The sequence below is a fragment of the Salmo trutta genome, chromosome 14 (assembly GCF_901001165.1).
Source record: "Salmo trutta chromosome 14, fSalTru1.1, whole genome shotgun sequence".
NCBI classification, from domain to species: domain Eukaryota; kingdom Metazoa; phylum Chordata; class Actinopteri; order Salmoniformes; family Salmonidae; genus Salmo; species Salmo trutta.
Window position 1 is genome coordinate 16,245,862 of NC_042970.1, and position 21,958 is coordinate 16,267,819.

Consider the following 21,958-nt stretch of genomic DNA (forward strand, 5'->3'; position numbering starts at 1 on the left):
CGGCAATTAAGTCTGGCAGCCCAACTGATTGGCAAATTAAGAAATCATGTGAGTAAACTAAATATATATATATATATGTAACCGATGTGAAATGGCTAATTAGTTAGCGGTGGTGCGCGCTAATAGCGTTTCAATCAGTGACGTCACTCGCTCTGAGACTTGAAGTAGGGTTTCCCCTTGCGTTGCAAGAGCCGCGGCTTTTGTGGCGCGATGGGTAACGATGCTTCGTGGGGTGTCAGTTGTTGATGTGTGCAAGGGTCCCTGGTTCGAGCCCGGGTTGGGGCGAAGAGAGGGACGGAACCTACACTGTTACATATATATATATATTTTTTTTATTTTTTTTTAAATACACTATGAAACAAAGATAAATTATATAAAGAATGATAGTAAAAAGCTTTGGGGCATCTTAAATGAAATTTTGGGAAAAAAGCCAACTCGGCTCCTTCATTCATTGAATCAGATGGCTCATTCATCACAAAGCCCACTGATATTGCAAACTACTTTAATTACTTTTTCATTGGCAAGATAAGCAAACTTAGGGATGACATGCCAGCAACAAACACTGACACTACACATCCAAATATATCGGACCAAATTATGAAAGACAAGCATTGTACTTTTGAATTCCGTAAAGTCAGTGTGGAAGAGGTGAAAAATGTATTGTTGTCTATCAACAATGACAAGCCACCAGGGTCTGACAATCTGGATGGAAAATTACCGAGGATAATAGCAGATCATATTACCACTCCTATTTGCCACATCTTCAATTTAAGCCTACTAGAGAGAGTGTGCCCTCAGACCTGGAGGGAAGCTAAAGTCATTCCGCTACCCAAGAATAGTAAAGCCCCCTTTACTGGCTCAAATAGTCAACCAATCAGCCTGTTACCAACCCTTAGTAAACCTCTGGAAAAAATTGTGTTTGACCAGATACAATGATATTTTACAGTAAACAAATTGACAACAGAATTTCAGCATGCTTATAGGGAAGGACACTCAACAAAAACGAATGTGTTATGGCTTTACACCCCCTGCTATAATGTGGATAAAGAGTTACTTGTCTAACAGAACACAGAGGGTGTTCTTTAATGGAAGCCTCAAATATAATCCCGTTAGAATCAGGAATTCCCCAGGGTAGCTATTTAGGCCCCTTGCTTTTTTCAATTTTTACTGACATGCCACCTACTTTGAGTAAAGCCAAAGTGTCTATGTATGCGGATGACTCAACACTATACACATCAGCTACTACAGCGACTGAAATGACTGCAACACACAACAAAGAGGTGCAGTTAGTTTCAGAGTGGGTGGCAAGGAATAAGTTAGCTCTAAATATTTCTAAAACTAAAAGCACTGTATTTGGAACAAAACACTCACTAAACCCTTAAACTCAACTAAATCTTGTAATAAATAACGTGGAAACCAATGCCATGATTACTGTACGTATGTGATAACCTTCGTATGCTTGCAATGCGCAATGATGGAAAAGTAATGGGTAATGGAGATGTATTGCTTTAGTTCTCAGGCTGAGAACTGCCTGCACCTGCTGATAGTCACTCAGCTTCAAAGCCAAGATGTTCCCGAAAGTAGCAAAGCGCATGTGTAGTTGGTGGCTTTGTATCTCATCCAGTGCAACAATGTTAAGGTATGATTGACTTATGCATTTGATGTAGGTTGTCCACACCAACTAGTATAAAGAATGTTGTCTCCCGTTTCGCCACACAGATCTTTACTATAGACTACTGTGGTATTCTGTATGAATCTCTGTCTGCAATTGCATTTTATTACTAGAGTTTTATACCAAGGTTCCTGTGTCATCTATCTGGAAGACTGATTGTTGAAGGAAACTTACATCACCCCATGTAAAGGACCACCCAACATTTGGCGAGCTTGCTAGGAGTGACCGCTGCGTCTGGATGGTCTTCATCCCACTGTGCAGTGCATCAAAGTCTGAAATTAGAAAAAGCACTGTGTGGTTGATGACTCATTCCAGTATGTAAGTGGCACCTCACTCGTGGGGTTGATAATTACAGGAACAGTCGATACCTAAATGTATGTACAAGCCCATATACGATGTATATGTGATAAATGATCCAGAACCCCAGGTGTAATAGTTAGAAATTCCTGAGGGTCTAATGGATCCTTGTGTGAGGAACTTGGTTATAGATTAGGATGAACCAAGTCAGTACTGAGGTAATGGGTGATCTTGCCTGAGAGAAGACACTGGATTTATGTATGGTGACCTTGCCTGAGGGAAGACACTGGTTTTATGTATGGTGACCTTGCCTGAGGGAAGACACTGGATTTATGTATGGTGTTCTTACCTGAGGGAAGACATTGGTTTTGTTTTGATATATGTGTAATTGGTGGGATTATAGATTTGGTGTGGGACAATTGTATATGAGTTGAGTGTATTTGATAACAGTGAATGAATATATGCTAGTCAATTAAAGAATTTCTATGTACTGAAATAAATCTTGACTGGTATAAAGACAACAAGTCTTTAACTTCTTTGTGATAGGGGGCAGTATTTTCACGTCCAGATGAAAAGCATGCCCAGAGTAAACTGCCTGCTACTCAGGCCCAGAAGGATAGGATATGCATATAATTAGTAGATTTGGATAGAAAACACTCTGAAGTTTCTAAAACTGTTTGAATGATGTCTGTGAGTATAACAGAACTCATATGGCAGGCGAAAACCTGAGAAAAATCCAACCAGGAAGTGGGAAATCTGAGGTTTGTAGTTTTTCAAGTGATTGCCTATCCAATATCCAGTGTAAATGGGGTCAGATTGCACTTCCTAAGGCTTCCACTAGATGTCAACAGTCTTTAGAAAGTTGTTTCGGGCTTCTATTGTGAAGGGAGAGAATAAGAGCACTCAGAGAAGGGGTCAGGCTGAAAGCCATGAGTTGTTTATCGCACACAGCCGTGGGGCGCAAGCTCCGTTCCCTTTCCTTTCTAATGACAACGCAATTGTCCGGTTGGAATATTATTGAAGATTTATGATAAAAACTTCCTAAAGATTGATTATATACATCATTTGATATGTTTCTATGAACTTTAATGGAACTTTGACTTTTCGTCTGGACTTAGTGACCGCGCTTTGTGCATTTGGATTAGTGAACTAAAACGTGAACAAAAAGGAGGTATTTGGACATAAAGATGAACTTTATCGAACAAAACAAACATTTATTGTGGATCTGGGAATCCTGGGAGTGCATTCCAATGAAGATCAAAAGGTAAGTGAATATTTATAATGCTATTTCTGACTTTTGTTGACTCCACAACTTGGCGGGTATCTGTATGGCTTGTTTTCGTGGCTGAGCGCTGTACTCAGATTATCACATGGTGTGCTTTTGCCGTAAAGCTTTTCTGGAAATCTGACACAGCGGATGCATTAAGGAGAAGTTTATCTTTAATCCTATGTCTTTAATCCTTTCATCAAAGTTTATGATGAGTATTTCTGTAAATTGATGTGGCTCTCTGCAAATTCACCGGATGTTTTGGAGGTAAACTGAGATTTTTGGATATAAATATGAACTTTGTCATGACCTTGCCCTCTTTGGACACAGCGAGCACCATCCCCCTACCTCTGCACCATCTCCTCTGTCTCCTACACCCAGGCTGCTGTGGTCAGAGGTTGTAAATTCCTGGAGGAGACCATCTCCTCATGGCCACAGTATAGAGAGAGAGAGTGCGTTTTCATAGAGAGAACAAAATAATTTCTTCCACCTCACAGAACTGGAGGTCCGAACAATATTTATGATCTGGAGAATGTATTAAAGATCGGTGAAGAATCCAGCTACGAACTGGTCCATTTGGTACAATTTTGTGAAACTCATGAGAGACAATACGGCCACATTACCATAACGCTGTTTATACAATAGCCTCAGTTATGAGGCTTACATCTAATTGTTGTACAAAATGAATGAATAAAGATGATACTATTTGTGAAATGACAGATGCTATGTAATGATGTTAATGTGAGAGAATTGTATTTCTGTTTAAAGTTTCACTAAGTCTTTGGCACGCCCCCAGGGGCACAGACAGGACTTGGCGTCATGAGACAGCCCTTTTCGATGTTCCGAATAAAACCCCCACCTGGGTTTTCAATCACCAGACCAGCTTACCTCGATAACGAGAGGGCCAAGGCTTGAGACCAGACCGAGCTTACCTCAATTTCGAGGAGGCTAAGGGTTGAAACCAGTACATCTATCATAGAGGGAAATAAGGTTTAAAGCATTTTTGAGGTATTTGTATTTCACGCCACGCGATTCCACTGGCTGTTGACTAGGTGTGACGCAAACGTCCCACCTTGCCCAGGGAGGTTAATAAAGGCCTGGGGTGTACACCACATGAAATGTTGACAGGAAGACCCATGAATGTTCCCGCACACAGACCCATGACTGACAGACAAATAGACCTCACTCTAGCTGAAGTAGAACACTTGGAGTACATGAAAGAGCTAACTACTATTGTCAGATCTCTCCACTCTCACACTAGGAAAGCTCATGAGGAGGTACCAGGTGAGGACCCTGACTACCTGCCTGTGGAGGTTGGAGACTGGGTCAAAATCCGGGTCCACAAGAGAAAATGGAACCAGCCAAGATGGATGGGGCCATTCAAGGTAACCATGGCAACGTCAATGGTGGTCAGAGTTCAGGAACGGTCCGGCTGGCACCACCTGTCCCACTGCCAGAAGGTGTTCAGCCCACAGGAGATGATGGAGCCAGACACTGAAGCAAGAGGCAGAAGCAGATGTGAGTCGAGACCAAAGACCTGAAAAAGATGAAGGGCAAAACCAAAGCCCTGAAGAACCAACTGTTTTACATGATCAGCAAGGTTATGTTGTAAATAAACAAACCCTTAGGGGGTATAAGAGAGGGTAGACGACAGCATGTGGTCGTTGGTGGTTGACTGTGTTGGCTCTATCCACACTACTTGTTTGTGTGGGTGAAGCCGGCTCTGTCAACACGTGGGTAAAGTTTATTCAAGACAGGTAGAAAAGTGTCCCCAAACGGGACTGCGGTGTTAATTTTTTGTATTTATGAGGAGGGCAAAAGACAAGCAGAGCCAGCGAAATTGTACCCTTGGACTCTTTTATGGGCATGAGATAATTGATCAGGGTAATAAGAACGTATCGAAAGGGACTGGGGGATACAAGATCTGGGGAGGGTGTTTGACAAATGGGAATCCAGAAGCTGTGGATGAAATAGGGACTGTAACTTGTGGGTTTTGGCCACGGCATAATCCCCGGGATGACGATAATTGGAAGATAGTTAGGAAAAGGCTTATGTGTACTCACCCAACGATGTATGGTTGGAGTGAAAACCTGGGGACCACTGTGGCTGAACCAATTTTAGAGAATCTAAAGGAAGAACATGTTCCACCATTATGTATCTGTAACAATGGCTCTTTGGCTGTGGGTGTAACAGTGCATTGTAGATTTTATGCAGGCTACCTCCCTGAAGAAGAAGAGCGCAGGCAAAATTTTAGTACACCCTATGGGTGACATTTAGTGGATGTCTCATATTTATTACTAGAGTGACCCATCTTGCTCTAAACTATGGTATGGGATCACCCTGGGGGTTTATGTGGATTTGCGGCGGTAGATGTTATCTGGTAATTCCAAATAACTGGCACGGGCGTTGTTTCCACTGTGAAACTATCTTACCAAACCAGCAATGACTTGTTAAAAGAGGGCAGAATAGTATGGTGGCATTGGAGACATGCAATATCCCCAAACTGACATGTTAACATTTTTAAACAGTTTGGCCTAGATTCAATCCGTAGCACCAAAGATCCAGACTATAGCGCAATTGAAATTTAAATGCAATATTCCCGCGTTAGCGGAGAATGCAGTCACAGTAAATGCCGCATATGACGGCTAAATCTAAAAGGACCTTTAAGTAATGAAAATAACGCTATAAGGTGGATCTTCCGCGGTACGGCTGAGTTCTAGTCCTTAGAGTGTGGTTGCTATGGGTGGATCAAGTTCTTTACTCAGGATTTTTTATTTATATATAAAACCAATTCCCAATACAACTTTATAAAACACATTTTACTTCATAATCCAAAAACACAAACCATACAAAAAAAATATGTTGAATAATTTCTATAGATACCAACATTAGTTGAGCATTGACTTGCAACACCAGGGTAGTAGGTTAGATTCTTAATAAATCACCACAAGGTTAAGGGAAAATTCCTGCCAGTGACAAATGAGAACCAGGAAATTAACTACTTGATCATTTCGGGTTTAACACGCAAGCCAAATACTCCACAGTGCAATAGGCTGATATAACATAATGGGCTATTTATTGCGCTGCACTGTGAACTGTTTGAAGCTTCAGGGGCTTTTGCTCATTAGATTATTGCATACAGGTTCTGATTGCTCACTCTGTAATCCGGAGTGTGTCATATCTTTTCTTTGCCCAGAGCAGGCGGGTCACATGCATGTCACTACGGTAACCAATGTCACTGCTCCAGCAGTACTCAGGAGACAGCACTCTACTGGGCTTATGGAGCCACAGGTACTTGTTGAGGTGACTCTCGTCATGCCACAGAGCCTCCACCTGGTTCTCCTTGTCCTCCATGATGGTCTGGTAACAGGTCTCCGTCATATTTTTCACTGTCTGCCACGAGCCTCCAAACACGGCAGCATGATAGTAGAAGTCCCCAGTCTCCATGTAGGCCCTGGACCTGGGGTTGCGGTCGTAGGTGTAGAGGCTCTGTGGTTGGTGGTAGTAGTAGGCGTGGAGCAGAGCCACAGAGTCTCCCAGAGCCTCGGAGCCAAACCGACCAACAAACACCTGGTCCACGTCAAAGCAGAAGACGTAGCGGCTGTATCGACGAATCTGTGACTCAATGGCGTCTGCAATGGCCCTCATCCGCATCATGGAGATGTCCTGCCAGCGAGAGTGTCTCTGCACCCTCACAACTTTCAGGCTCCGCCCAGGACCAAGCTGGATGTTTGGTACCCTCTGGGGAACATCCGTGAACACATAGTATGTCACAGGTAAAGCCACCATAAAGTGACGCTCAGCAGAGAGAAGGAATGCCTCCAGGTAGGCATCTAGATACCTTGGGATGGGAAGGAGTAAAACCTCAAGTTTAAGAATAGCATCTCCAAATATGCTGCTTACAGTAAGTGACAGAAGTGTTTCATAAGAATTAATAAGTTGCTAGAAAAGAAAAAAAATTGGTCACCGAGATGAAAAACCGACCTGCCCACAGCGAATACAGTGAGAGAGACAGAGGAGTGGTTCCTCCTGTGCTCCTGGTCGTAATGATCTGGGTCAAACATCCCATCCCAGATCACAGGGGCTCCCCAGTCAGTGCAGGTCTGAACATCACCTCTGGACCTGGTAGGAACAGAGAGCCCAGCTAGCACATAATGTTTCTTAGAGCTGGGTGAGAGCGTGGTTGACCTATGGTTATTTTGCATACATTGGGAATGTTCTCAAATAGTTCAGAGAATGTTAAGAAACAAGGTGATTCTGTGGGAATGTCAATACTTCAGCATAACGTTTCCTACAGTTTTAATTACTGTTCTATTTAAAGTCATGTTTACATATTGTTCTGAGAATGTTCAGAAACAACGTTCTTCTGTGGGCATTTTAGTATTCAGCATAATGTTTTCTGAAGGTTTCCTCAAGGTTCTATTTAAAGCCATGTTCTCAGAACATTGAACTTTCCATAAAAACAACAAAACATTAGTAATGTTCAAAGTATGTTCTAAGACTGTTAAAAATATACATTCCGTTCTGTCAACAAAACTCTATCCTCAATCTTGTTAAATGTTTCAGGTGTTTTCCGCGCCCACTAATTGGTCACACCTGATCTTAATGAGTGCTTGTTTCCTTTGAAATGGGGTCTGTTTGAATAGACTAAAATTAACAGCTTTATATGAGTTTAAAAAAGAAACATGCCACACCATCTCCATCCAGGTGGCACAGTGGACTAATTCCATGGAACAGAAGATCATATGTTTGAATCTCACTGACGCCATGCCACAAAAATCATGTTTGCATGATTAATGCCTAAGTAAAAACTTTTTTTATATATGTTTAAAGGAAGATTTTCAAACCTCCAAATAACCTTCACATTTCATTCAAAACATGTGTAACATTTAGAGAATGTTCTCAGAATGTTATTTAATTACCTTCAAATAACCTATAATTTCAGTTCTCAGAACGTTAATAAAACCTCCCAGGTAAACTTTCAGGGAACCACAGTAAAATGATCAGAACCTCTCTGCAACCTAAATATGCAGACGACACAACAGTGGTAGGCTTGATTACCAACAATGACGAGACGGCCTACAGGGAGGAGGTGAGGGCACTCGGAGTGTGGTGTCAGGAAAACAACCTCTCACTCAACGTCAACAAAACAAAGGAGATGATCGTGGACTTCAGGAAACAGCAGAGGGAGCACCCCCCCATCCATATCAAAGGGACAGCAGTAGAGAAGATGGAAAGTTAAGTTCCTCGGCGTACACGTCACAGACAAACTGAAATGGTCCACTCACACAGACAGTGTGGTGAAGAAGGCGCAACAGTGCCTCTTCAACCTCAGGAGCCTGAATAAATGCGTCTTGTCACCCAAAACCTTGACAAACTTTCACAGATGCACAATCGAGAGCATCCTGTCGGGCTGTATCAGCCTGGTATGGCAACTGCTCCGCCCACAACCGGAAGGCTCTCCAGGACACCTACAGCACCCGATGTCACAGGAAGGCCAAAAAGATCATCAAGGACATGAACCACCCAAGCCACTGCCTGTTCACACTGCTACCATCCAGAAGGTGAGGTCAGTACAGGTGCATCAAAGCTGGGACCGAGAGACTGAAAAACAGCTTCTATCTCAAGGCCATCAGACTGCTAAACAGCCATCACTAACTCAGAGAGGCTGCTGCCTACATTGACACCCAATCACTGGACTCTTCAATAAATGGATCATTAGTCACTTTATATAATGCACTCTAAATAATGATACTTTAATAATGTTTAAATATCTTACATTACTCATATCACATGTATATACTGTATTTTATACCATCTATTGCACCTTGTCTATGCCACTCGGCCATCACTCATCCAAATACTTACATGTACATATTCTCATTCACCCCTTTAGATTTGTGTGTATTAGGTAGCTGTTAGATATTACTGTCGGAACTAGCATTTCACTACACTCACATTAACATCTGCTAACCATGTGTATGTGACAAATTAAATGTGATGTTCACCTCTGTTCTCAGAACATTTACAAGTTTTACCAGTTAGAAGTTGTGGAAACCTAAGAAACAAAGCTAGCTGGGAGAGCTCTGGGTTTCTGAACAAACACGCGTGTAGTATATGAAATCAGAGAGTTCAGGGAGACAAAAAGGGGGGTATAAGAATAATAGGGTAATTAACCCCTTTTTCTACAGACAGCGGAAGAGAGACAGTGGAAGAGATGAAGCAGGGTTAACATGCTGCCAATGCTCAAGGCCTTTTTCAGTGCATTTGAATAATGCTGGACTTGTATACACAAAGCACGAACAACTGATTTGACTGCTGGCTGACTGGCTAAATTCTTCCCTTTGAGCTACATACAGTGCATTCGGAAAGTATTCAGACCCCTTTAGTCTTTTTTTTAAAGATTTGCAACAATAAAAAATAAAAAAATAATAATAATAATAAAATAACAGTTTCTGCTGTCATTATGGAGTGCTGTGTGTAGATTGATGAGGAAAACAAATATTTAATACATTTTAGGAAAAGGCTAACAAAGTGGAAAAAGTCAAGGGGTCTGAATACTTTCCAAATGCACTGTACATACACTGAGTATACAAAACATTAGGAACACCTTCCTAATACTGAGTTGCACCCCCCTTTTGCCCTCAAAACAGCCTCAATTTGTCGGGCATGGACTCGACAAGGTGTCAAGCGTTCCACAGGGATGCTGGCCAATGTTGACCCCAATCCTTCCCACAGTTGCGTCAAGTTGGCTGGATGTCATTGGGTGGAAGACCATTCTTGATACACACGGGAAACTGTCGAGTGTGAAAAACCCAGCAGCGCTGCAGTTCTTGACACAAATTGGCATGCCTGGCACCTACTACCATACCCCGTTCAAAGGTACTTAAATATTTTGTCTTGCCCATTCACCCTTTGAATTGCACACACACAATCCATGTCTCAATTGTTTCAAGGCTTAAAAATCCTTCTTTAACCTGTCTCCTGCCCTTCATCTTCACTAATTGAAGTGAATTTAGCAAGTGACATCATTAAGGGATCACAGCTTTCACCTGGATACACCTGGTCAGTCTGTCATGGAAAGAGCATGTGTCCTTAAAGTTTTGTAGTCTCAGGTCTGAAAAACAGACATCGCAGCTAGCACATTTGGTTCCTTGGAAGTGGTGGGAATGTACAGTTCGAGTCAAACGTTTGGACACACCTACTCATTCCAGGGTTTTTCTTTATTTAAAAAATGTTCTAAATTGTAGAATAATATTAAATCCATCAAATCTATGAAATAACACATATGGAATCATGTAGCAACCAAAAAAGTATTAAATAAATCAAAGTATATTTTATATGAGATTCTTCAAAGTTGCCTTTGCCTTGATGACAGCTTTGCACACGCTTGGTATTCTCTCAACCAGCTTCATGAGGTATTTACCTGGAATGCATTTCAATTAATAGGTGTGCCTTATTAAGTTCATTTGTGGAATTTCTTTCCTTCTTAATGCGTTTCAGACAATCAGTTGTGTTGTGACAAGGTACGGGTGGTATACAGAAGCCCTATTTGGTAAAAGACCAAGTCCACATTATGGCAAAAACAGCTCAAATAAGCAAAGAGAAATGACAGTCCATCATTACTTTAAGACATGAAGGTCAGTCAATCTGGAAAATTTGAAGAACTTTGAAAGTTTCTTCAAGTACAGTCGCAAAAACCATCAACCGCTATGATGACACTTGCTCTCATGAAGACCGCCACAGGAATGGAAGACCCAGAATTACCTCTGCTGCAGAGGATAAGTTCATCAGCCTCAGAAATTGCAACCCAAATAAATGCTTCCGAGTTAAAGTAACAGACACATCTAAACATCAATCATTCATGGTTGAATTGCTGCAAAGAAACCACTACTAAAAGGATACCAATAAGAAGAAGAGACTTGCTTTGCCCAAGAAACACGAGCAATGGACATTAGACCAGTGGAAATCTGTCTTTTGGTCTGAGATTTTTGGTTCCAACCGCCGTGTCTTTGTGAGACGCAGAGTTGGTGAACGGAGAATCTCTGCATGTGTAGTTCTCACTGTGAAGCATGGAGGAGGAGGTGTGATGGTGCTTTGCTGGTGACATTGTCAATGATTTATTTAGAATTCAAGGCTCACTTAACCAGCATGGCTACCACAGCATTCTGCAGCAATATGCCATCCCATCTGGTTTGCGCTTAGTGGGACTATCATTTGATTTTCAACAGGACAATGACCCAACACACCTCCAGGCTGTGTAAGGGCTATTTGACCAAGAAGGAGAGTGATGGAGTGCTGCATCAGATGACCTGGCCTCCACAATTATTTGACCTTTATTTAACTAGGCTAGTCAGTTAAGAACAAATTCTTATTTACAATGACGGCCTACCCCGGCCAAACCCCGACGACTCTGGGCCAAATGTGCGCCGCCTTATGGGACTCCCAATTACGGTCGGATGTGATGCAGTCTGGATTCGAACCAGGAACTGCAGTGACTCATCTTGCATTGAGATGCAGTGCCATAGACCGCTGCGCCACTCAAGAGCCCCCTCAAGATGGTTTGGGATGAGTTGGACCGCAGAGTGAAGGAAAAGCAGCCAACAAGTGCTCGGCATATGTGGGAACTCCTTCAAGACTGTTGGAAAAACATTCCAGGTGAAGCTGGTTGAGAGAATGCCAAGTGTGTGCAAAGCTGTCATCAAGGCAAAGGCAACTTTGAAGAATCTCAAAGGGTGGCTACTTTCAAGAATCTAAAGTCTAAAATATATTTTCATTTGTTTAACTCTTTTGGTTACTACATGATTCCATGTGTTATTTCATAGTTTTGATGTCTTCACTATTATTCTACAATGTAGAAAATATATTTTTTAACATTTTAGTCATTTAGCAGACGCTCTTATCCAGCGCATCTTACAGTAGTGAATACATGCATTTAATTTTCATTTCATGCATTTTTTATTTTTATTTTTGTACTGGCCCCCCGTGGGAATCGAACCCACAACCCTGGCGCTGCACACATCATGCTGGCGTTGCAAACACCATGCTCTACCAACTGAGCCACAGGGAAGGCGTACTTACTAAGAAAAACTCTTGAATGAGTAGGTGAGTCCAAACTTTTGACTGATAATGTAAGTTTTTCTTTTCCAATTGTTTGTGGGAATGAAGCCATATGTTTCCTAACAGGTAAAACACAACTTTGTTTTTTAATGTTCTGAGAACATTTTTAGGTTTCAGGGAGATTCTGAGAACATTTTACTTTGGTTCCTTGACAAGATGGTGCCAACAGATAGGGCAGCTCTGCTTCTAGCACCTAAGCAACTTTGCAGTATTTAGTTTTTTTGTGTGTTATTTCTTACATTATTAGCCCAGGACATTTTTTGTGATATTACATTCAATCCCGGAAATAACTTTTGGTTATCAGAGTGGCGGTAACTCACCAGCATTACGACCGGGAATACGACTTTCCCGAATTGGATCCTTTGTTCGTACCCCCCAGGGTAATTGAGCTGATTCCAGAGGCTTATCCAAGACACTGCCGGCAGAGATGAGGTATTTGGAGTGAACTTCTAGTCCGACTCAGGAGGCGCGCACACCATCCATTCATGATTAACCCCTCATGGTGTGATAACTTGAATTTCTGTATGTTATTTTGTTGGTGAGGGCCCTGGGAGTGTGGTGCCAGGAATATAACCTCTCAGTCAATGTTGACAAAACAAAAGAGCTGATCGTGGTCTTCAGGAAACAGCAGAGCGAGCACACCCCTATCCACATCAACGGGACCACAGTGGAGCAGGTGGAAAGCTTCAAGTTCCTCTGCGTAGATGTCACTGACGGTCTGAAATTGTCCACCCACACAGACAGTGTGGTGAAGAAGGCACAACAGCGCCTCTTCAACCTCAGGAAGCTGAAGAAATGTGTCTTGGCACCTAAAACCCTCAAACCTTTACAGATGCACAATCAAGAGCATCCGGTCAGGCTGTATCACCGCCTGGTACGGCAACTGCACCACCTGCAACTGCAGGGCTCTCCAGAGGGTGGTGCGGACTTCCCATGCATCATCGTGGGGACAACTACCTGCCCTCCAGGACACCTGCAGCACCCGATGTCACAGGAAGGCCAAAAAGATAATCAAGGACAACAACCACCCGAGCCACTGCCTGTTCACCCCGCGATCATCAAGAAGGCGAGATCAGTACAGGTGCATCAAAGCGGGACAGAGAGACTGAAAACAGCTTCTATCTCAAGGCTATCAGACTGTTAAATAGCCATCAGAAGGCAGCTTCCACACAGTTATGTAACCCTGCACCTTAGAGACGGCTGTCCCATATACATAGACTTGAAATCACTGGCCACTTAATAATGGAACCATAGTCACTTTAATAATGTTTACATATTTTTGCTTTACTCATCTCATATGTACAGTTGAAGTCAGAATTTTACATACACCTTAGCCACATACATTTAAACTCAGTTTTTCACAATTTCTGACATTTTAATCCTAGTAAAAATTCCGCCTTAGGTCAGTTAGGATCACCACTTTATTTTATGAATGTGAAATGTCAGAATAATAGTAGAGAGAATAATTTATTTCAGCTTTTATTTCTTTCATCACATTTCCAGTGGGTCAGAAGTTTACATACACTCAATTAGTATTTGGTAGCGTTGCCTTTAAATTGTTAAACTTGGGTCAAACAGTTTGGGTAGCCTTCCACTAGCTTCCCACAATAAGTTGGGTGAATTTTGGCCCATCCCTCCTCACAGAGCTGGTGTAACTGAGTCAGGTTTGTAGGCTTCCTTGCTCGCACACACTTTTTCAGTTCTGCCCACAAATTTTTTATGGGATTGAGGTCAGGGCTTTGTGTTGGCCACTACAATACCTTGACTTTGTTGTCCTTAAGCCATTTTTCCACAACTTTGGAAGTATGCTTGGGGTCATTGTCCATTTGGAAGACCCATTTGCGACCAGGCTTTAACTTTCTGACTAATGTCTTGAGATGTTGCTCCAATATACCACATCATTTTCTTTCCTCATGATGCCATCTATTTTGTGAAGTGCACCAGTCCCAACTGCAGCAAAGCACCCTCACAACATGATGCTGCTTCACGGTTGGGATGGTGTTCTTCGTCGGTGGTCATTATGGCCAAACAGTTCTATTTTTGTTTCATCAGACCAGAGGACATTTCTCCAAAAAGTCTTTGTCCATATGTGCAGTTGCAAACCGTAGTCTGGCTTTTTTTAATGGTGGTTTTGGAGCAGTGGCATCTTCCTTGCTGAGCGGCCTTTCAGGTTATGCTGATATTGGACTTATTTTACTGTGGATATAGATACTTTTCTACCCGTTTCCTCCACCATCTTCACAAGGTCCTTTGCTGTTGTTCTGGGATTGATTTGCACTTTTCACACCAAAGTACGTTCATCTTTAGGAGAAAGAACACGTCTCCTTCCTGAGTGGTATGACGGCTGCGTGGTCCCATGGTGTTTATACTTGCATACTATTGTTTGTACGGATGAACGTGGTACCTTCAGGCATTTGGAAATTTCTCCCAAGGATGAGCCAGACTTGTGGAGGTCTACAATTTTTTTCTGAGGTCTTGGCTGATTTATTTTGATTTTCCCATGATGTCAAGCACTGAGGCACTAAGTTTGAAGTTAGGCCTTGAAATACATTCACAGGTACACCTCCAATTGACTCAAATGATGTCAATTAGCCTATCAGAAGCTTCTAAAGCCATGACATCATTTTCTGGAATGTTCTAAGCTGTTTAAAGGCACAGTCAACTTAGTGTATGTAAACTTCTGACCCACTGGAATTGTGTTACTGTGAATTATAAGTCAAATAATCTTTCTGTAAACTATTGTTGGAAAAATGTAGTGTGTCATGCACAACGTAGATGTCCTAACTGACTTGCCAAAACTATACAGTAGTTTGTTAACAAGAAATTTGTGGAGTGGTTAAAAAACAAGTTTTAATGACTCCAACCTAAGTGTATGTAAACTTCCGACTTCAACTGAATATACTGTATTCTATTCTACTGTATTTAGTCAATGCTACTCCGACATTGCTTATCCTAATATTTATATATTCCTTAATTCCATTAGTTTACTTTTAGGTTGTGTATTGTTAGATATTACTGCACTGTTGAAGCTAGAAACACAAGCATTTCGCTACACCTGCAATAACATCTGGTAAACATGTGTATCTGACAAATAACAATTGATTTGATCGTTTTCCTGGGAGGTTTTATTAATGCTCTGAGAACGGAAATTATATGTCATTTGGAAGTTTGTCCTTAACTTTCACTGAGTGCCTCCTGAGTGGCGCAGCGGTCTAAGGCACTACATCACAGTGCTTGAGGCACAAACCCGGGTTACAAACCCGGGTTCGATCCAAGGCTGTGTCACAACCAGACGTGATCAGGAGTCCCATAGAGTGGCGCACAATTGGCCCAGCGTTGTCAGGGTTAGGGGAGGGTTTGGCCGGGGGGCCTTTATTTGGCTCATTGCGCTCTAGCGATTCTATTTCCTATATGAGGATTCTAGAATATTGAAATGAAAATCTGTTAACCAATTGGATGGAAACCTAGCTGCTGCGAGCTAATTTTGGGTTCCCTTTTTTGAACCTCAAGCACAGATAAGACACATGGGCTGCGTTTCGACAAGCAGCCCGATTCTCAATTTTTTTTTACTATGTGGTCTTTAGACCAATCACATCAGATCTTTTTCAGAGCTGATCTGATTGCTGAAAATACCAATTAGTAAAAAAAATAAAAAATAATAATTGAGCTTCTTGTGTAAACACAGCCAGAGAAATGCATTTCTTTAGGCATTAACCATGCATGTATTTTTGTATTGTGACACAGCATCAGTGAGATTTGAACCTATAATCTTCCGTTCTCTATCCATGGAATTAGTCCACTGCGCCACCAGGATGAACATACTAATTACATTTTTATGCATATAAAGCTGTTCATTTTAGTCTATTCAAACTGACCACATTTCAAAGAAAACAAGAACTCATTAACATCAGGTGGGGCCAATTAGTGGGAGTGGCCAACACACCTAAACACATACACACACTTAACAAGATCGCGCAGAGTTATTCAACTGTTAACCTACGAGGTCCAGCGCTTGCTGACACCTGGTGTCCCAGGTCTAAATCAGTCCCTGGTTGGAGGGGATTAATGAAAAAAAGGAACTGGCTTTGAGGTCCAGAGTTGAGTTTTAAGTTAGATAGAGGATAGAGAGTGGTTTGGTGATGCTGAGAACGGAATGTATAAGTTTTAAATAAAAATCTTAGAACGTTCTCTGACAGTTAATAAAGTTTATGGGATGTTTTCTTAACGTTCTCGGAAAAATGTGGTAACATGACTTTAAATGGAAACCTATAGGAAAATGTATGCTGAAGTACTGAAATTCCTACAGAAGAATGTTGTTTAATCATTTTCTGAACTATTTGAGAAAATTCCCAATGTCAAACCAGTTGGAGATCAGGTGGCTGCAAAAAGATAGGCAGCGCCATTGAGGCAACCTCCATTTTGAAGTAGTCAATTTTCTTAACGATTAGTTGATCCCTCCTGATGACCCGGTTGGACAGGACTCCAACAGGGTCACCAAGAGGATCAGCCAATGAAGTTGGAAGTTCTGCCCAGTTGACTACATTAAAATGGTGGAAGCCCTCAATGCCAATGCCCAGTCTAATATGGCATTTTGGTCACTAGAGACCTCTATCATGCTCTATGGAACCTCGTGGAAGTATTCATGGTGAGGAACTGTGGTGACCAATAAAAAAGCCATTAAAACGATCTTTAGATTTCATTGTCAGACTCCAACACAATATAAATAAAAGTAATGAACACAATAAAAGTAATGGCATGCTCTGAACATGATTGATATAAAAACAAAATGTCCTACCAAAGGTCTAGGGAAGCATCTATACTATTCCCCAGCTTCAGCTTCTCTCCAGGGGCTAGATAACATCGGTTCATAGGGATTAAGCCCTCCAAGTACCTACAACACAACAACATGCTGGGTCAAAACTTATACAACTCTTTCTGTTTCTATCTTAAATGTATGGATAGTTTCAAGTGACTGAATTCATATAGAACAACCCTATGGTCCTTCTTCCTAAACTTATGCTGCACAATAAGAAGAAAACAATTGGAGTAGGGGAACAGCAGAGGAAAGGGAAATACACACCTTATTGATGTAGGTGTGAAGTAGGCTACGAAGAGCAGCACAGAGGCACACCCTGCACATGTTAATACCAGCTTTGCCTTGTAAAATACTCTGCGGGATAATAGACAAAAAGATTCCGTCAAAAGGTGTGATAGGAAGTCAATGCAAACACTGTAAGGCCTATAGTTCCATTTTCACCTGAAAAAACATCATAAAAGACCAGGATGTTTTTCGTTCTCTTTTCAACAGTCTTTTCTGACTATGAAATCATTGACCCGAATATTGTGAATGTTTAATTTATTGTCGTTAATGGGTTATGAGAGGGACTTTACAAAAAAAAAATTTAAACAACACATCCTAGATCTGAATGAAAGAAATCATCTTATTAAATACTTTTCTTTACATAGTTGAATGTGATGACAACAAAATCACAAAAATAATCAATGGAAATCCAATTTATCAACCCATGGAGGTCTGGATTTGGAGTCACACTCAAAATTAAAGTGGAAAACCACACTACAGGCTGATCCAACTTTGATGTAATGTCCTTAAAACAAGTCAAAATGAGGCTCAGTAGTGTGTGTGGCCTCCAAGTGCCTGTATGACCTCCCTACAACGCCTGGGCATGCTCCTGATGAGGTGGCGGATGGTCTCCTGAGGGATCTCCTCCCAGACCTGGACTAAAGCATCCGCCAACTCCTGGACAGTCTGTGGTGCAACGTGGCGTTGGTGGATGGAGCGAGACATGATGTCCCAGATGTGCTCAATTGGATTCAGGTCTGGGGAACGGGCGGGCCAGTCCATAGCATCAATGCCTTCCTCTTGCAGGAACTGCTGACACACTCCAGCCACATGAGGTCTAGCATTCTCTTGCATTAGGAGGAACCCAGGGCCAACCGCACCAGCATATGGTCTCACAGGGGGTCTGAGGATCTCATCTCGGTACCTAATGGCAGTCAGGCTACCTCTGGCGAGCACATGGAGGGCTGTGCGCCCCCCCCAAAGAAATGCCACCCCACACCATGACTGACCCACCGCCAAACCGGTCATGCTGGAGGATGTTGCAGGCAGCAGAACGTTCTCCACGGCGTCTCCAAACTCTGTCACGTCTGTCACGTGCTCAGTGTGAACCTGCTTTCATCTGTGAAGAGCACAGGGCGCCAGTGGTGAATTTGCCAATCTTGGTGTTCTCTGGCAAATGCCAAACGTCCTGCACGGTGTTGGGCTGTAAGCACAACCCCCACCTGTGGACGTCGGGGCCTCATACCACCCTCATGGAATCTGTTTCTGACCGTTTGAGCAGACACATGCACATTTGTGGCCTGCTGGAGGTCATTTTGCTCTGGCAGTGCTTCTCCTGCTCCTCCTTGCACAAAGGCGGAGGTAGCGGTCCTGCTGCTGGGTTGTTGTCCTCCTACGGCCTCCTCCACGTCTCCTGATGTACTGGCCTGTCTCCTGGTAGCGCCTCCATGCTCTGGACACTACGCTGACAGACACAGCAAACCTTCTTGCCACAGCTCGCATTGATGTGCCATCCTGGATGAACTGCACTACCTGAGCCACTTGTGTGGGTTGTAGATTCCGTCTCATGCTACCACTAGAGTGAAAGCACCGCCAGCATTCAAAAGTGACCAAAACATCAGCCAGGAAGCATAGGAACTGAGAAGTGGTCTGTGGTCACCACCTGCAGAACCACTCCTTTATTGGGGGTGTCTTGCTATTTGCCTATAATTTCCACCTGTTGTCTATTCCATTTGCACAACAGCATGTGACATTTATTGTCAATCAGTGTTGCTTCCTAAGTGGACAGTTTGATTTCACAGAAGTGTGATTGACTTGGAGTTACATTGTGTTGTTTAAGTGTTCCCTTTATGTTTTTGAGCAGTGTATAGAAAATAAACTTCATAAAACATGTTTGTTAACATTTAGGTCTAATATATGAGTTTGGATTAGCATGGTTCCAGTCAAGGTGTTTTATCTTTTTTGAATACCCCAAAATGAAGTCAAAATAAATAAATATAAATAACTGGTAATTTCCTTGATGTTAAAATGAGTCTATTAACATTGATGACATTGCATCATCACAGAAGCCATACCTCATTGCGTGCCTGGGACTTTTTTCCAGAAGTCTGTTTCAGATGGTGAAACTGAGTGAAACGAATATGCTGAGGCAATTAAATGTACATTGTTAAGGTGAATACCAAACGGATTCTGACAATGATGTACAGCTCATCATACAGATAATTATTTTCTTGAATTTAGGGTAATAAAATGTACTTCATTGAATAGCCTAAATGTATCATACATCAGTGATTCTACAGTAGCCTAAATACAAACTGTCTGTAAGGCACTAATATCATGAACATATAAATTAGACAGCGTTTACACAAATGAAAAACAGTAACAATGTCATCAGGTGTAGATGGAAATGTTGTCGCCTACCTGCTTTGCTTATTAGAACACCTAGCTTGTTGATGCGTCTATAAAACACTTCATCTCAAGACAAGTAATTTCCTGTATATTGCGAGGGGGGAATTTTTTACACCCAAAACATGGAAGGAGAGAATCAACCCAACACCACCACCATCTGATCATGCGTCGGTTTGTTATGAACTCATTTTACCTGTTAGCGTTTTTCGCCATTAATCTTGTTCTGGGGGCAGCACTGCAGAGTGGTTACTATCCGACACAGCCACGAAGTCATAAAATCACATTTTAAACTTAACCACAATGCTAACCCTAATATGTAATTAAAAACCTAAAAGCTATTTTGTTTTCATGAACAATATAGCCAACTTTGACCTTGTAGCTGGCCAATCTAAAGTGGAGAGCGCTCAGTTCTGCCTCCTGGACAAGACTCGTGACAATAAACGTTGATTTGCGAGACTACCTTTCGAGGTTCTGACGCTGTATGCAGAGCAGAAAAGGAAAATAAACAACAACATGCAAAACCTGATTGTGAGATATAAAAATACCAAAGCACTGTGCTGAACATCGCCAGGTGTGTATCGTAGACCAATTTCAAATACTTATTGTCATCAAAAGGTCAAAGAATGGTGTTATACCAGTCCGTTTGGGGCATGAACAGACATTTGGGAATATTTTCATTCGGGTGTGGTGGTATTCAGGTATGAGGTGACCACACCTTACTGCAGTTAAAACTTTCCACAGGTAACTGAAAAGTATGCTATCGCTAGCATCATATGCCTATTTGAAATAAGTGTGTTTGCCAAGGAATAACAGTTGATAACAAGAGCCTCTACAGGTTTTGATCTTTAATCAAATCAAATCAAAGCACATTTTATTTGTCACATGCACATGGTTAGCAGATGTTAATGCAAGTGTAGCAAAATGCTTGTGCTTCTATTTCCACCAGTGCAGTAATATCTAACAATTCCCCAACTACCTAATACACACAAATCTAAAGGGGTGAATGATAATATGTACATGTAAGTATATGGATGAGCGATGGCCAAGTGGCATAGGCAAGGTGCAATAGATGGTATAAAATACAGTATATACATGTGATATGAGTAATGTGAGATATGTAAACATTATTAAAGTGTTATTATTTAGAGTGCATTATATAAAGTGACTAATGATCCATTTGTAAAAGTGGCCAGTGATTGGGTCTCAATGTAGGCAGCAGCCTCTCTGAGTTAGTGATTGCTATTCAGCAGTCTGATGGCCTTGAGATAGAAGCTGTTTTTCAGTCTCTCTGTCCCAGCTCTCTCCTTCTGGATGGTAGCGGTGTGAACAGGCAGTGGCTCGGGTGGTTGATGTCCTTGATGATGTTTTTGGCCTTCATGTGACATCGGGTGCTGTAGGTGTCATGGAGGGCAGGTAGTTTGGAGAGCCTTGCAGTTGAGGGCGGTGCAGTTGCCGTACAAGTCTGTGATACAGCCCGACAGGATGCTCTCAATTGTGCATCTGTAAAGGTTCGTTAGGGTTTTGGGTGACAAGCTAAATTTCTTCATGCTCCTGCAGTTGAAGAGGCACTGTTGCGCCGCCTTCGTCTGTGTGAGTGGACCATTTTAGTTTGTCTGTGATATGTTCGCCGAGGAACTTAAAACTTTCCACCTTCTCTACTGCTGTCCCTTTGATATGGATAGGGGGGTGCTCCCTCTGCTGTTTCCTGGAGTCCATGATCATCCTTTGTTTTGTTGATGTTGAGTGAGAGGTTGTTTTCCTGACACCACACTCCGAGGGCCCTCACCTCATCCCTGTATGCTGTCTCGTCGTTGTTGGTAATCAAGCCCACTACTGTTGTGTTGTCTGCAAACTTGATGATTGAGTTGGATGCGTGCATGGCCACGCAGTCGTGGGTGAACAGGGAGTACAGGAGGGGGCTGAGCACGCACCCTTGTGGGGCCCCAGTGTTGAGGGTCAGCGATGTGGAGATCTTGTTTCCTACCTTCACCACCTGGGGGTGGCCCGTCAGAAAGTCCAGGACCCAATTACACAGGGTGGGGTTGAGACCCAGGGCCTCCAGCTTGATGATGAGCATGGAGGGTACTATGGTGTTGAATGCTGAGCTTTAGTT

At 42.3% G+C, this 21,958-nt stretch overlaps 1 protein-coding gene across 4 annotated transcripts; it reads right to left on the reverse strand.

The window, feature by feature from the left end:
- Positions 1-5,989: 5,989 nt before the first annotated feature.
- LOC115207511 (alpha-1,3-galactosyltransferase 2) lies at positions 5,990-20,425 on the reverse strand. 4 transcript variants are annotated; one of them, XM_029774625.1, is made up of 7 exons: positions 20,039-20,385; positions 19,858-19,929; positions 19,512-19,580; positions 17,437-17,526; positions 17,152-17,247; positions 7,221-7,358; positions 5,990-7,077 (listed from the first exon to the last, which is right to left on the reverse strand). In XM_029774625.1, exons 3-7 carry the CDS (start codon positions 19,514-19,516, stop codon positions 6,390-6,392), a joined length of 1,017 nt encoding a protein of 338 aa, XP_029630485.1. In that variant the 5' UTR covers positions 19,517-19,580; positions 19,858-19,929; positions 20,039-20,385; the 3' UTR covers positions 5,990-6,389. The 4 variants fall into 4 exon arrangements, with proteins under 4 accessions (XP_029630485.1, XP_029630486.1, XP_029630488.1 ...); XM_029774626.1 differs by lacking the exon at positions 19,858-19,929 and having other exon boundaries at positions 20,039-20,425; XM_029774628.1 differs by lacking the exon at positions 20,039-20,385 and having other exon boundaries at positions 19,512-19,562; positions 19,858-20,018.
- Between the last annotated feature and the right edge of the window lie 1,533 nt (positions 20,426-21,958).